The following is a 16152-nucleotide window of genomic DNA, read 5'->3' as shown; positions in this document are numbered from 1 at the left end:
CTGTAAAGTTCACCGGAAGTCCCTCTACTTCCGCCTGGCGGCGGAAGTGGGTGGCCCGTTTTCCGGCCTCGGGTCCCAGGAAGGCCGGCTGTGGATTTTGTTGCGTGCTGCGCGGTATGATGGCGGCGGCGGCAGCTGCAGTCTGGGCACCTTAGGGGCGGGAAGGCTGCGCTGGGCGCCCAGAATCCTTGCTCAGATACCCGGGAGCACAGCGCCCTTTTCGTTTGAGCAGCCTGGGGACCCGGGCGCTAGAAGGGAGGAGAAGGGCTCAGCCCTCCTGCGTCGGATTTGTTGGGGTCTTCCCAACGCTGGAGGTTGTGTAAGCCGAGACCAGTTCCTCCCGCAAAGAGACGCTCTCCTCAAGGTCAGAAGAGACCGTTCCAGCCACCCGCCCCACCCCTGCTTTCGCCCCTCTCTGGAACAGGGACACCGAGGAAGCAAAGAAGCCCAGCGTACCTACCTCGAGGCTGGTGATGAACTGCCTAGGCTCTGGACGATTCGCCTTAACCGCGGGCACTCTAAAGCTGTCTCTGGAAACTGTTTCCTTCTGGACAAGGGCCCCCAAACCTGGGTCTTTATCCTGACCTCACCTTCAGCCTCGCTTCCTTAGCTCCTCCTTGCTTGCCAGCTCTGACTATGATCTTAAACTTGGCATAGCCTAAATCTAGCCCGGTCTTTTCCCCTATCTTCCAGATTTGCGACTTCAGCATTTCGACTCCCTTATTACCTCATCCCTCCAGTCCTTTAAGTCCATCATCCCTTCTCAGCCACATCTTTTCATCCCTAACACAGCAAAGAGTAGAAAGTGCCCCAGCAGACCCACCTGTGCGATAGGCCTTGACCCACTGCTGACACCCACACTGGGCAATTCAGCTGTCTCCCTCCTTCATGGACTCAGCAACCAAAGGTTAACAGTAAGGGCAGATTCAGGGCCAGCTCTACTCCTGGTGAGGCAACTCCTGTCAGAGGAGTGTCATCGGAAGTCTGGAGGACTGTCAATGCCTGTATGAGTTATTTTCGTTAATGTTAAAGACTTCTAATAATCTGGATGATTTTTTTTTTTTAGATCCCAGAATTTGTCCTCGGGGTGGGGGGGTGGAAATCCCATTGCTCAATGACTTTACCATAGCGGGAGTATTGCATAGGCCAGAAGCCCTCACTGTGTCCTAAGGCAGGTCTGAAGTTTCCCATTCTACCATGTGATCCCTTTCTACCATGTGATTTGCAAGGCTCCTTGGAGTTGGCCTGAGAAGTAGTGGGTTACATCAGGAAGTGGTTGCCTTCCCTCTAGGTCATTTGTCTTCCTAATTCATGAAGTCATGGTGAATCTTCAGGGAGGTGGAGGGGCAGAAGAGGTGCCCGTCAGCAAAGCCGACCTCCTGACTGTTGAAAGCTTCAGCTACAGGGTTATTAAGCATGGAGTATTGGAAATGAGTATTCACTTTAGATAGACCTCACTCTAAATCTGAAGGTCTTGGGGAATTCCCTGGCTGTCCAGTGATTAGGACTCTGTGCTTTCACTGCCGAAGACCCGGCTTCAATCCCTGGTCAGGGAACTAAGATCCCACAAGCCAATAAATAAATAGTAAATAGATAAATAAATCTGAAGGTCTTGGAGCCCAAGAGCTTGGCAGGGTGGGGGGGAGGGGAGGAAGGAGATGTGTGAATACCTAAAATTGTATGCAGAAGTTTCTGTATGTGTGATCTTTAGTTAGGATCCTTGGTTGCAAGTAACAGAAATCCTCTTAGGCAACAACAAAACAAAAAAGAAATGTATCGATTGCTTCACTTAACTGGTGAGCCAACGTAAATAGTTTCTTAGTTTCTCTGAGCAGAAAGGAAGGGGACTGCATTATTCATTCATTAAGTAGCCTATGCCAGAATTAAAATGTAAATTTTTTTTAATTATTATTTTTTAAATTTTTGGCTGGGGTTGGGTCTTCATTGCTGCGTGCAGTCTTTCTCTAGTTGCGGCGAACGGGGGCTACTCCAGTGTAGTGCGTGGGCTTCTCATTGTGATGGCTTTTCTTTGTTGTGGGCTCTAGGTGCGTTGGCTTCAGCAGTTGTGGCACATGGGCCCAGTAGTTGTGGCTAGCGGGCTCTAGAGCACAGCTCAGTAGTCGTGGCGCACGGGCTTAGTTGCTCCACAGCATGTGGGATCTTCCCGGACCAGGGCTCGAAGCCATGTCCCCTGAATTGGCAGGCGGATTCTTAACCACTGCGCCACAAGGGAAGTCCCTAAAATGTAAATTTTTATTTCCTTTAGCAAGGAATATGACAGAAGATCTCTTTGGAATTGCACTTCCGTCATTGTGGAGGAAACCAAGTTAAGCAAAGAAGGACAATTCTTGCCCTCGAAGGAGATTGTCAGGTCCTATCAATTCTGCCTCTGAAATAGTTCTTGAATCAGTCCCCTCCTCACCAGTCCAATGCTACTGTCATGAATCCAGCCCTGTTCTGTTCTTACCTGGACCAGGGCAGCAGCTGTCTCACTGTTGTTCTCCCTGCCATCTTCCACCCCACTCAGTCTGCCCACAAACCTTAAGCAACATGCTTAGGGTCCAGGACCCTGACAATCTGAGAACTCCAAATGAAAGCTGTGAAAGTGATATAATCTGAGGCAGCAAGGAAGTTATATCTATTGACAGTTTCTTGTTTCACCCTTCCAAACAACTTTCTGTGCACATGCAAATTACACACAAAAATGTATCAAGTCTTAATTTTTACTTTTTAACAATATTTTTTATTATGGAAAATTTCAAACTTGCACAAAAATGTCAAACTTACAAAAAAAAAAAAGCAGTATAATGAGCCCCTATATAACCACTGACCAGCTTTAACGATTATCAACATTTATATGTTTTAAAAGCACTGTCCTGCCCTTTTTGCTTGTTTATAAATTGTGAACTATTTCAAAATTACAGAAAATCATAAATGCTCAAGTTCCCACCATTCCAATTTAACATATGTTAAAGTGTTAACATGTGTCCATATTTTTTCAAATCCTCCCCTATACACACATCATGGGTCCTGGGATCTTTATGTCATCATACACACAAAATCTTCATACTACTGTAATAGCAAATTCCTAGTAGTTTAATTGTTCTTTGCTTTTTAAAAAATCTTGAGTTTACATCCTGTCCCTAGGTTTTTTTTTACACAACTTTATTGAGGTAGAATTTGTCCCCAGTTTTTTGTTTGTTGGTTTTTTTTTTTTTTTTTTGGCTGCACCACGTGGCATGTGGGATTTTAGTTCCCAGACCAGGGATCGAACCCGCGCCCTCTGCATTGGAAGTGCTGAGTCTTAACTACTACCAGGGAAGTCCCAGTTTTGTTTTTCTTTTTTAACAGTGTCAAGAATTAAAAGAAAATTTAAATTCCCTGTGAGTATTTAATTTCCTAGTGCTCACTATGGAAAACTGGATCAATAATTCTTGTACAACCCAATAAGTTACTTTAAAATTGCAAGTCTGAGTACAAAAGTATATTACAATTTATTTTTTTTTAAGATTTGGTCTCTACTTTTATTTATTTATTTATTTATTTATTTATTTTTGCGGTACGCGGGCCTCTCACGGTCGTGGCCTCTCCCGCTGTGGAGCGCAGGCTCCGGACGCGCAGGCTCAGCGGCCATGGCTCACGGGCCCAGCCGCTCCGCAGCACGTGGGATCCTCCCGGACCGGGGCACGAACCCATGTCCCCTGCATCGGCAGGCAGATTCTCAACCACTGCGCCACCAGGGACGCCCTGGTCTCTACTTTTAATGAGATCTGATGTCACAGATATAGGCAAAGCTCTGCTGTTAATGCCATCCAACTTCTTCCCTCCCCAAAGGTAACTGCTATTCTGAAGTTGGTATGTATCATTCCCAAGCATCTTTTTTACTTTTTCTGCATATGTGTGCTTCCATAAACACTGTGGTATTATTTAGTGCTTTTAAAACATACATAAATGTCACGCTGCACATAATCATTTGCAATAATTTCCACTTAACTTTTTTTACTCCCCCAGAATTCATTTTAAAGTTAAAAATTAGGGCCTCTCATTTGCAGCAACACGGATGCAACTAGAGATTATCATACTAAGTGAAGTAAGTCAGAAAGAGAAAGCCAAATACCATATATCTCTTATATGTGGAATCTAATATATGACAAGTGAGCCTATCTATGAAACAGAAACAGACTCACAGACATATAGAACAGACTTGTGGTTGTCAAGGGGGAGGGGTTGGGGGAGGGATGGAGTGGGAGGTTAGGGTTAGCAGATGTAAGCTATTATTGATATATATGGAATAGATAAACAAGCTCCTACCTTCTGTGTTCCTATAGCACAGAGAACTATATTCAGTATCCTATGATAAACCATAATGGAAAAGAATATTAAAAAAAAAAAAGTAGGGAATTCCCTGGCAGCCCAGTTGTTAGGACTCTGCTTTTACTGCCAAGGACACAGGTTCAATCCCTGGCTGGGGAACTAAGATCCTGCAAGTTGCGCAGCAAGGCCAAAAAAAAAAAAGGATATATATGTATAGCTGAATCACTTTGCTATACAGCTAATTCATTCATTCATTCATTGCTGTACAGCATATTGAGAAAAAAATTAGGGCCTCTAAATTAAGTGTGCGGCCTGGGCGGGGCCCAGTGGTGGGCGGAGCCTAGAATGGGAAACGGGAGGGGCCGCATGGGCGTTAGGCGGGGTCTGGGAGATCCCGGGCCTCAGGCTGGACGCGCTGGCTGGTTCCATCTGGAAGCCGTTGTCATGGTGGCCCCGGTGGTGTACTTGGTGGCGGCGGCTCTGCTTGTCGGCCTTATCCTCTTCCTGACTCGCAGCCGGAGCCGGGTGGTAGCAGGTAAGATGTCGCCACGCCATGGCCGGTGGTGCCGCGCGTTCTCTGACTCCGGAGCCTCTGTAGGCCGTCGAGCCGCGACTCCTGCGCATGCGCCGGCTTGCCTGGCTGGGCTGACGAGATAGCCGCGCCTTTCGCGGCAGGCAGGCTGCGCGCAGGCGCATACGTGCGCGAAGGGGGATCAGCGGGGAGCCGCAGAGCAGGATTGCGGCTCGGGGACAGAGTAGCAGGGTACCTACGCCTTTCTCCTGGCCCCCAAAGAAAGCCTTGCCTCATCTCTCCCCTCACCCCTTGGCACTGCAGAAGGGCCAGGCCCTGACGGGCACTCACATCCCTCATCCGGGCAGCCCTTCTCTGCGCCAGTTGGGGGATCCACAGGGGTTTCCCATCCCTCCCAGGCTGGCTCCAGAGCAGCTGACAGGAGGGGGAACCTAAGTTTTCTACCTACCCACGAGCTGAACAGAGCATGAGGTGGCTCCAGGAAGCTCTCCTTCACTCTCAAGGAGAAAACCCATGTGGCCATGCACCTTCCTCCTTGTTTTGCACCCCGCCCGGAAGTCCATGTCATCCTCCAGGGCACAGAACAGATACACCTGTCATCCTCCATCCTGCCCCCCTCCCCATGATTTCTTATCAGGATATGGGTTTGTGTATATGTCTCTTCCCCTCCTTGGACCCACAAGCTACTTAAGAGCATCTGTGGGGGCGGGGGCGGGCACAGAGAAGCTGAGGTAAGGCAAATAGCCAACAAATCTTCCTGAGAGGAGAGACCCAGCCCTCGGGTGTGCTCTCTGATTGGGGTGCCAGATAAAACCATGGCAGGTGGTGTTAGGCAACAGATAAATGCAGTCCTGCCGTGGGCATTCAGATGAGGTCTGGAGAGGTCAAGGTGGGCTTCCTAGAGGAGGTACAGCTTCAGCTCCATCTTGCAGGGTGGTAGTTTCCTGACAGGTCACCTGGAAAAGTGGGTCCTTGGGAGGAAAGAGAGAAGCAGCACAGGTGGGAGGGATGGGGTGATCTTGCTGCATAGGACCAAGGTCTGGGTTTAGGTTATGAAGGCCTCCACAGTCAGGCTGAGAAATTGGGACTTTGTGCTGTGGGCAGCGGGAGCCTGGAGGAGGTTGAGCAGAGGAGGGTGAGGCTTCCAGGACGCTGTTCCCCCTGCCATGAGGTGGTTTGGGCTGCCAGACAGAATCATGGTTCTTCTCTTCCCTACAGCTGTCCAAGAGCCTTTGCACAATGAGGAGGAGGCAGTAGTAGCAGGCCGAGTGGCCCAGCCTCAGCCCCTGGAGCCCGAGGAGCAGAGAACTGGGGGCAGGCCCCGGCGCCGCAGGGACCTGGGCAGCCGCCTGCAGGCCCAGCGTCGAGCCCAGCGGGTGGCCTGGGCAGAAGTAGCTGAGAATGAGGGGGAGGCCGTCATCCCAGGTGAGAGGGGCCCAGCCTGGTGGAGAAAGGGCCTGGGTTAGAGGGTGAGAGGACCCTCAAAGCTGGGCAGAAGAGTGGGGTGTGAAGCCATAGTGTGGGAGGGATATCTGGGAGCCATAGGATACAGTTAGGGGAGACTTAGGATCCAGCCTTTGCTTCCGGGGACTAGCAGCTCTGGATCCTGATCCCTATTCCATTGAGCTAACCCCCTCTTCCTTCATTTTGGCTCTCAGTGCCCAAACAGGAGGGCAGGAGTCTTCTTTTATTTATTTATTTATTTTTGTCTGCACTGGGTCTTCATTGCTGCGTGCGGGCTTTCTGTAGTTGCGGCGAGCGGGGGCTACTCTTCGTTGCGGTGCTCGGGCTCATTGTGGTGGCTTCTCTTGTTGCAGAACAAGGGCTCTAGGCACATGGGCTTCAGTAGTGGCGGCACGTGGGCTCAGTAGTTGTGACTCATGGGCTCTAGAGTGCAGGCTCAGTAGTTGTGGCACACGGGTGTAGTTGCTCCGGATGTGTGGGATCTTCCCAGACCAGGGATCTAACCTGTGTTCCCTGCACTGGCAGACGGATTCTTAACCACTGCACCACCAGGGAAGTCCAAGGGCAGGAGTCTTTAGATTGACCTAGAGAGTTCTTCAGTCCACTCCTTTTTTTATTATTATTATTTTTTTGCGGTACGTGGGCCTCTCACTGTTGTGGCCTCTCCTGTTGCGGAGCACAGGCTCCGGACGCGCAGGCTCAGCGGCCATGGCTCACGGGCCCAGCCGCTCCGGGGCATGTGGGATCTTCTCGGACCGGGGCACGAACCCGTGTCCCCTGCATCGGCAGGCGGACTCTCAACCACTGCACCACCAGGGAAGCCCAGCCCACTCCTTCTATTCCAGCACTCTCCTTGTGTGGGTACACTCATTTCCTGAGGGCTTAACCCTTGGGTTAGAGTGCTTTCTTTATGGCTATGCAGATCTTAAGTTATCATCTGTTTTCTTGCCCCATGGTTCCCTCCCTCCTCCCCCACACCTAACACACACCCCCCCAGATGAATATCTGCGTGGCAGGGGCCTCTAGAGGGCAGAGCTGGGCTAGTGGTATTTGCAAGTGAGTGGAAGGAGACCCCCCATAAGGAGAGGTACAAGGGGTAGGGTGGATCCATCATCATCAGTCCTCCATGGCCAGGACCTGAAGTGTCTTTCTCTGACCATACTCAGCCCAAGAGGAAGAAGACATCGAGAAGCCAGTGGAAACTCACCTGTTAGGGAAAATTGGAGCTAAGAAACTGCGGAAGCTGGAGGAGAAACAAGCACGAAAAGCTCAGCGTGAGGCAAGCAGGAGGGATGGGGTGCAGCTCTGAGAAGTGGGAAAGAGTCTTCTAAATGGCAGACCCTCCCCTCGAGGCTCTTTGCATGCTGGGCTGGTATTTGATGCTTGCCTGTCTCTGTCTCCTGCAACGTTGGTCTGTGGCCAGGCCTTGCCTGGCCTGGCCTGTTTGGGAGGTGGGCAAACTCTAGCTGGGGGTGGAGATGTGCCCCCCATGAAGGCCTTTCTCCAGGCAGAGGAGGCTGAGCGTGAGGAGAGGAAACGCCTTGAGTCGCAGCGTGAGGCAGAGTGGAAAAAGGAGGAGGAGCGGCTTCGCTTGGAGGAGGAACAGAAGGTGAGCCAGGCCCCTGATGCTGACTTCTGACAGCTGCCCAGGCAGCCATGATACCCATGCCGCTTCCCAACACCTCCAGCCTAGAAGAGGGGCCTTGAGCCAGGTGCAGGCCCTGGTTTATTTGGTCCCTGAGCTCTAGGCACAGCCTCTGTAAAGCTGCTGCTGAAAAGTGAGCCTGAGACTGAAATTTGTGCATGTGATTTATTGGACACACCTGAAGCATTTGAAGAACATTGAGGCAGAGTGGCTAAAGCAGGGTAAGGAAGAAGGAAAGGGGTCAGAGAGGTAAGGTGGCAGAGGGGGGGTTCTGGATCCTAAGGGTCTTGAGGCTGTTAAAGGGCATTGTAAGAGATGGTGGATTGTATCTGTACCAGGTTCTGTTTTGGGCCTGGCATAGAGAAGATGCTCAGGGAATGGAGGCCACTGCAGTAAGGGTGGTGAATCAACCTTTGTTTGCCAGGTGCTTCCTTCCTTCTGAGAATCAGGTGCTGAAGAAAGGCAACATCACAAAGATGTGGGGTATATAGGGTGAAAGCCAGGGCTGCCCAGCTGGGAAGACCCCATAGTGTGGTGCCTTTGGCCTCTACTGGCCCTATTGTCCAGGGACACTGGATGGCAGGAAGCCTGGCTATGGGTGCTATAGTGGATGGGCTGGAACACAGCAGAGGGGAGGCATTAGTTGAGAGTTTTTTACCTTTCTGAATATTGAACTTAATAATGCACCTTAAATATTCTGGGACTCTTCTCCCCTGCACCCCAGATTCCCTTATTATTAACATCATGCCTTACTGTGGTATATTTCTCACAACTAATATTAATACATTATTATTAAGTGAATTTGACACATTATTGGGATTTCATTAGCTTTTCCCAAATATCCTTTTTCTTTCCCAGGGTTCCATCCAGGATACCACATTACACTTAGTTGTCATATCTCCTTAGGTTCCTCTGGCTTGTGACAGTTTCTCAGACTTTCTTTGCTTTTGATGATCTTGACAGTCTTGTGACCTGTTGGGCAAGTACTTTGTAAAATGTCTCTCTATTTGCGTTTGGCTTATGTTATTGTCACGGTTAGACTGGGGGTTATAGATTTCTGGGAGGAAGACCGGAGGTGAAGTGTCATCCTCACCACAACATAGCAAGGGTACATGTTATCAACTTGACTTATCACTAGTATGTTAACCTTGATCACCTGGCTAAGGTTATATTTGCCAGATTTCTCCATTTCCCATGCTTCTTTGGAAACAAGTCACTGCACAGCCCACACTTAAGGGGTAGGGAGCTATGCTCCACCTTCTTAAGAGGAGAGTATTTACATAAAGTATTTGGAATTCTTTTGTACAGATTTATCTTTTTTTCTTTATTTATTCAATTGTTTTATTTTTTTAAAGCAATTTAAAAATTTTTTTTCCTTTTTTAATTAATTTATTTTTTGGCTGCATTGGGTGTTCATTGCAGTGCACAGGCTTCTCATTGCGGTGGCTTCTCTTGTTGTGGAGCACAGGCCCTAGAGCGCACAGGCTTCAGTAGTTGCGGCACATGGGCTCAGTAGTTGTGGCTTGTGGGCTGTAGAACACAGGCTCAGTAGTTGTGGCGCGTGGGCTTAGTTGCTCCACGGCATGTGGCATCTTCCTGGACCAGGGCTCGAACCCATGTCCCCTGCATTGGCAGGCGGATTCTTAACCACTATGCCACCAGGGACGTCCCCAATTGTTTATTTGTATCCACATGGACTTATGGATATTTATTTGAACTTTGTATTATAATCCAAATGCTATCAGGTTTTTTTTTCCCCACCACGCCACGTGGCTTGTGGGATCTTAGTGCCCCAACCAGGGATTGAACCTGGGCCCTCAGCAGTGAAAGTGCGAAGTCCTAACCACTGGGCCACCAGGGAAGTCCCATCCAGTGCTATCTTATTTACTTTTTTGCTTAGATTGTTCCAGCTTTGGCCACTGGGAGCTCTTTTAGTTGGCTCCTGTGTACCTTTGACATACCCTTATTGTTTAGTTTTTTTAAAGTAGTTTCTTACTCTTGACACTGCAAAATGCTCCAGGCTCATCTTGTATATTCCGTGTCCCAGCTTTAGCTTCATGTTTAAAATAGATCGTTCTGAGAATTCTGGAAAATGGGTTGATTTGGGGCGAGACTGTTGCAGTAGGTTGTGCTGGTGATAGAATGACATGGGTGGATCAAGTTTTCCAGAAGTTAAAGAAAGAAGTGGTAGATGGGCCTCATTTCTGACCAGGGCATCTGGCCAGATGGTTGTGTGATTCACTGAGCCAGGGGCCCAGGAGGAGTACCAGATGTGTGGGGAGTAGATCACAGGGTCTTTCTGGGACATAATCAATTTGAGGTGCCTGTGAGACAGCCCAGTGGGTGTGCCACTTGGGCAGTCGTGCGTTTGCAAGGAGAGATTTGGGTGGGGATACAACTGTGGCAGCCACTGGCAAGGACATATTGTTGATGCTGTGGGCATGGTGAGGTGGCCCAGAGAGTGAAGGAGAAAGAAGGGACAGGGCTGAGTGATGGAGGAGGCGGGAAGAATGGTCCAAGGAACAGGAGGAAATCCAGGAGAGGGTAGGGTCTGGATGCCAAAGGAGGGAAGAAAGGATGGTTGGCTCTGCCCCAGACCACTGAGAAGACAGGGGTATGAGGCCTGATGGTTGTCCTTTGGCTTTTGTGGTTGGAGGACATGGGTGAGACCATAGCAGGACTTGTTTTGGTAGAGCTGAGTATGCAGAAGCCAGATTGGAGTGGGCTGGAGGGATGGCTGATTGGTGGGAAAGGGAAACTGGGTGTTTGTTCACGAAGTTTGGACGTGACAGGACAGGAAGTGGGAGGGGAGGTGACTGGAGGATATTATGGGGGAGTTCATGGCAGGATTTTCAGGGAAAGGGGAGCTGAGCAGCATTCATCTGGGAGGTGATGGAACTGATTGAGAAGAGGGATCCTGCTGTTCAGCTTAGGGGCCAGAGGGATCAAGGTCTTAAAGGAGCTCTGTCCCTGAGAAAGGGCTGGTCTGGATGCTCTGCTGCCCTGTGGGGGCAGCAGAGACCAGAACAGGATAGGGTGGGCACTCACCCCAAAATATCTGACTCTTGCCTCTTCTGTGTCCACAGGAGGAGGAGGAGAGGAAAGCCCGGGAGGAGCAGGCCCAGCGGGAGCATGAAGAGTATCTGAAACTGAAGGAGGCCTTCGTGGTGGAGGAAGAGGGTGTGGGCGAGACCATGACTGAGGAGCAGGTGGGCCCACCGCCCCTAGGAAACCCCTCCCTGTGCCCAAAAAGATGAGCCACCCCGTCCCAGACACCCCGCTGCTCCCCTCCTGCCTCCCCAGTCAGACAGTGAGAGGCGGGTGGGCATCAGGATCAGCAGGCTCTAGCGGCTGAGACCTTGTCTTTGGGAGAAGTGGCACCTCGATCCCCACACCACAGGAGGCTCTACTGCTTACGCAGGTGGTTGGACAGGCACACAGGCACGGCAGGCAGGTGGCACTCAGATGGGCAGGTGTGTAGGCATAGACCCTGTGGCCCCTGCCAGGGGGATACTCACCTTGATTTCTCTGCTCCTCTAGTCCCACAGCTTCCTGGCCGAGTTCATCAACTACATTAAGGTAAGAAGCCACAGAGCAGAACCTGGGTGTCAGCTGCCTGCTTCTTGTGTGCATGTTGGATGCATCTTCAGGGCCTGGAGGGAGTAGGCCTGAGCGGGGGCTGCAGGCGTTTCACTCAAGCTCATGCAGGAGTGGGCAGGTGGAAAAAGAGGCTGAGCTTCTGGGCTCCTGGCCAGGAGAGTCCCTTCTCCTCTGACCCCAAAGGTGGAGAAGGACCTGGTCTGTGTGGGAGGTGCGAGTCTATGATCACTTCCTCACGCTTAGGGTTTGACAGTTTCCCTGCTCTTTAGACCCCATGCTCAGTGAGTCACTGTGTTTTCAAGTTTCTTCATGCGTGTTTTCTGCCAGTTCTGTCATACTGAGGCTCTACTGAGGTGAAACAAGCATCCCCTGCCATGTGTTCCCAACCAGTAACTTGGGTCTTCCAGGGGATATAGGATGATGTTTCCTTTGGAACCTGGGACAGGGCAGCAGGTGTGCCCCCTTCTGTCTACAGCTGTAGCGCAGGCCTCCCGGATACTGCTCCGGGTTGCGTTGCATAAGCACGTCCTGCTCTGCTTTGCTGCTAAGCAACTTCTCCTCTCCCACAAAGGATGCGATGAGGGGAGAGGTTTTCAAGTGCAGCTCAGGGGTGCAGAGGCGGCTGAGGGAAGGAATGCAGAGGGAGCGGAGGTGGTGGTGGGAGTGGTAACCAGGGGCACCAAGGAGCCGGGGGCTTGCTAACCCTCCCCCACCTCTCCCAGAAGAGAGCAGGGTTTAGACACCTCCCAGCTGGCGAGGGGCTAGGCTCACAGCTGGGGGCCAGGGCTCCTGAGAGGGAGAAGGCTCCCTCAGACTGCCGCCATTCCCCTCTGATGGAGCCCATTCTCCACCCTGGCACACTTGATTGAGGGCTGCAACCCTGGGAAGGGTATCTCACACTTTCCTGCTGCTGTTTGGAGCTCACTGTCCCCACCTACCCAGTGGGCAGCAATGTAGTCCTGAGTCTCTCCTCCAGGAAGCCCTCCTTCATCAGCTTCAGGTCCCCCTCTCCAAGGCAGAGGCCTGAGAAAAGGTACCCAGGGCAGTGCCAGCCCTTGCTCTCAGCACCTCTCTGGAGGGGCCATTTTCTGGGGGTTCTCCAAACTGTTTTGGAGTTTAGAAGTCTCTCCAGCCTGTGCTAGCTGATTCTCCCAGAGCTGCTGTCTGCAGGGAGAGGGAGAACTTCCAAAATTCAGCCTGCCCACCTTCCTCTTGGCTCCAAGGGGATGGGCTCTTTCGTCTTAGGGTTTCAGAACTGGAGGGACATTTCTGTGAGCAGCAGTTATGTGCACAGGCATAGCTTGCTCTTGTTACTCCACTCTTCTTTCTGATTGAGGCTGGGTTGGTTGGTTTGTTTTTCCAAACATACTTTTGGCCCCAGCAGCCCCTCAGGCCAGGTTTTCAGGGACCACCTGGGGGACTCCATATTCTCACTCTGAGCTGTCGCTCGGAGCCCAGCACCCACTCCCTGCTTTGTAGGTAGAGGCCGGCTGGCCAGGTCACCTTGTGCTTGCCCACACTCTGGCGCAACTGCCACTCACTTGCCTCCCTGCTTACATATTCGGTTTGGCATTTCAAACAGTCACATGCCATCTGCAGCTGGGGCGGTATCACCGTGTCACTCCTACCCCAGCTCATTTGCTATGGAAGATTCACAGAAACGCAAAAGACCGCCTTCTCTCAAGTCATATGCTGTCTGTTTGCGGGGGAGGAGGGGGCAGGTGCATGCGTAGGGGCAGGTGCATGCGTAGGATCCAGCAGTGGACCCTCAGCTGCATCCCTGGGAACTAACCTTTCTCCTGAGGATGTGAGGGAGGCACGTGGCACATGGCTGTGTGTGGAAAGCACTGAGCAGTGTTATCAACAGTTATGTTAAGGGGGGGCTCATACGGTGTGAAGAGGATGGGTAAAAAGAAGTATGGGTGTGTCAGGGTTGTGGTACTCTCCAGGCCAGGGAGCATTGAGCAAAGGCGAGGCAAGAATGAGCTTCTACCGAGGCCCTGGCTTATTGGGGCCTTTTATCTGCTCTGTTCTTCTCCACGTTCTTACATTCCTCCTGGCGGGGCTGTGAGCTATGTCTTTTTCAACATTGCTTCCCCAGCACCTTCTCAGTACCTTGTCCTGGCAGGTTCTCAGCAAATACAAGTTCTAGAAAAAGTTTTTTTAAATAGCTTTTGGTGACTGTCACCCCCCCCTTCATCTCTATGGTGCTTCCCCTTCCAACCTGCCCAAGATGTTAGAAAGATACGTCTGATTGCAGAGGAGAAGGTGGCAGCTGTGCTTGGTTCTCCACTTGTGAGTCTTTCTCAGGGTTGTCTTCAGTCCAGGAGCCTGTGGGGCAGGTGGTAGTTTGGGGCAGATCTCTGCGCACAAGCAAGGGAATGAGAGAGGTTATGAATGTGTGTGTCTCTCCATATGGGTAGTTGGGAGAGTGCGTGAGTAGTGTGTGAAGGGAGCAAGGCTCTCCCATAGGAATCTGCACAGTGCTTATCCAGCCACCCAGAGCAGATCGGATCAGAATGCCAACTTCAGAGGGTTCCAGTGCTGAGAAGGATTTGCCCAAGCTTAGCCTCACTCCCTTTCCTCCTTTTGTTTGTAGCAGTCCAAGGTCGTGCTCTTGGAAGACCTGGCTTCCCAGGTGGGCCTGCGGACTCAGGTAAGCCCTACAAGGTGGCCTGTTACATGGAGTATGGCCATGGGGTCTGTGTGGCTGTAAGAGAGGGCCTGCCCTAAAGATGGAAAGTCTTGATGCCCCTTCCACCCTGCCCGCAACCAAGAATGAGTAGCGTGTAGGAATCTCTTGGCACCCCGGGAATCCTGCCTTTCTAACTAGTTGGAAAACAGGCAGGGAGAAAAAAGAAAAATGTCTAAACCCCATCACTCTTAACAGCCCAAATCCAGTTACCTTGACAGCTGTCTTACAACAGTCTATACCAGCCTTCTCGGCCAAATGTCACCAACGGTTCTCCCCTGGTTGGAAGAGAGACTCTCTCAGGGGTCCTGCAGGGTCCCAGGACCAGAGCCCTTTCTCTCTGGGTCCCTCCAAAGGAGAAACATGGAGTCACATTGCAGGGTGGCCATGAGAAGGAGAGGAGGAGATTTGGCTGTGGTGGGAGGGAGGTTGCGAGTGCCTTTTCTGGGGATGGCAGCACCCATCTCTGCTCTGAGAACTGTTCTCCTCATAGGACACCATAAACCGCATCCAGGACCTGCTGACTGAGGGAACTCTTACAGGTGAGAGGATAAGAATCAGTCATTACGGGCCCTGGCCTTGGGGAGTATCTAGCCATGTGGGGCTGCAGGGACTTATTGCAGAGGTAGGATGACCACCCCGGGTTGGGGGAGCAGTGTACTGAGGAGGGGGATGCAGTTACAAGGAGGACATGCTAAGGCCTGGGGATGGCTTTGAGTGACGAGGACAGGCAAGGAAGCCTGATTTGACTCACCTAGTCAAGATTGGATACAGCCAGGAAAGGCCAAGTAGACAGGCAGGAGGGGTGGGTGGGTGGGCATCCTCAGGTCAGGTGGGGAGGGCTCAGCCCCACAACCTGCATGTCCCCACAGGTGTGATTGACGACCGGGGCAAGTTCATCTACATAACCCCGGAGGAACTGGCTGCCATGGCTAACTTCATCCGACAGCGGGGCCGGGTATCCATCACCGAGCTTGCCCAGGCCAGCAACTCCCTCATCGCCTGGGGCCGGGAGCCCCCTGCCCAGGTCCCAGCCTGACCTAGCCCTTCCCTCTTGGACTCAGAGCTGGCATGGTCTAGCTGGCTATACATCTTTATCCCTCCCTTCCATCCTGGGGCAGTGATGGAGTGTGGCCAGGCAGTTATAGATTAAAGGTCTATGAGCACTGGTGAGCTTGGTGTGGCTTGGTGTGGCAGAAGGGGTGCTAGGTGAGCAGGTGAAAATCTCAGCCTCAGAATATATCTTGGGAGTGGGGGTGGGGTCCTTTGGAGGCAGATACAAGTTCTGTTCTTATCAAGCATGCATTCCTCCATTCATTCAATAAAAAGCGTTTACCCTGTTCCTTTGTGTCCTGCAAGCCCAGCCCCCAAGGCCTGGATGAGGTCTTACTCCTCCTCCCCTACTTTACCAGAGCCAAAGTGGGAATCCTCTTGGGCCACATCTCCCTGAACTGAGGAAGGAGTTCTCACCATGAGAGCCCTTAGGAAGAAGAGTTAATGAGAAGTGCCAAGGATAGAGTCCTAGGGAACTTCAGCCTTAAGAGGGACGGAAGGGAGGTCAGGGAGGAGAGAGGCTGGGCCAGCTGCTTGTGGGACAGGGAGAAGAAAGGGGAAGACCCGTGTGAGTTGGATAGATGTGCAGTGGAGGGACATTGCTTCATATAGTACCTCACGTGAATTCAGCTCTACATCCTTGACAAAAAGTTTGAATGGTGTGGGTGATTCCACCCACTGGTGGATGTAAGGACCATATGCTCAAGAGTGGGTTGAGATGGGAGATGTGTGTCTCCTGTAGGGTCAGCACTCTGGTTCCTGTGAGCTGTTCATGGCATGAACTTCCTGCTGTGCTGAGGGTGAGGCATCTGTTTAAATGTGTATTTTTTATGCAAGATGGCCCCTAAACAC

At 51.4% G+C, this 16152-nt stretch overlaps 1 protein-coding gene across 1 annotated transcript; it reads left to right on the top strand.

Annotated features, from left to right (window-relative positions):
• The first annotated feature begins 4322 nt into the window (after positions 1-4322).
• Positions 4323-15587, top strand: DDRGK1 (DDRGK domain containing 1). The gene is made up of 9 exons (XM_004285309.4): positions 4323-4849; positions 6065-6271; positions 7477-7589; positions 7818-7919; positions 11042-11164; positions 11496-11534; positions 14155-14211; positions 14741-14789; positions 15120-15587. Exons 1-9 carry the CDS (start codon positions 4660-4662, stop codon positions 15284-15286), a joined length of 1047 nt encoding a protein of 348 aa, XP_004285357.3. The 5' UTR covers positions 4323-4659; the 3' UTR covers positions 15287-15587.
• Positions 15588-16152: the final 565 nt, after the last annotated feature.

Source organism: Orcinus orca, chromosome 16 (assembly GCF_937001465.1).
Source record: "Orcinus orca chromosome 16, mOrcOrc1.1, whole genome shotgun sequence".
Taxonomy (NCBI): domain Eukaryota; kingdom Metazoa; phylum Chordata; class Mammalia; order Artiodactyla; family Delphinidae; genus Orcinus; species Orcinus orca.
The sequence above is the reverse complement of the archived record's forward strand: the minus strand, read 5'-3'. Positions and strand labels throughout refer to the sequence as shown.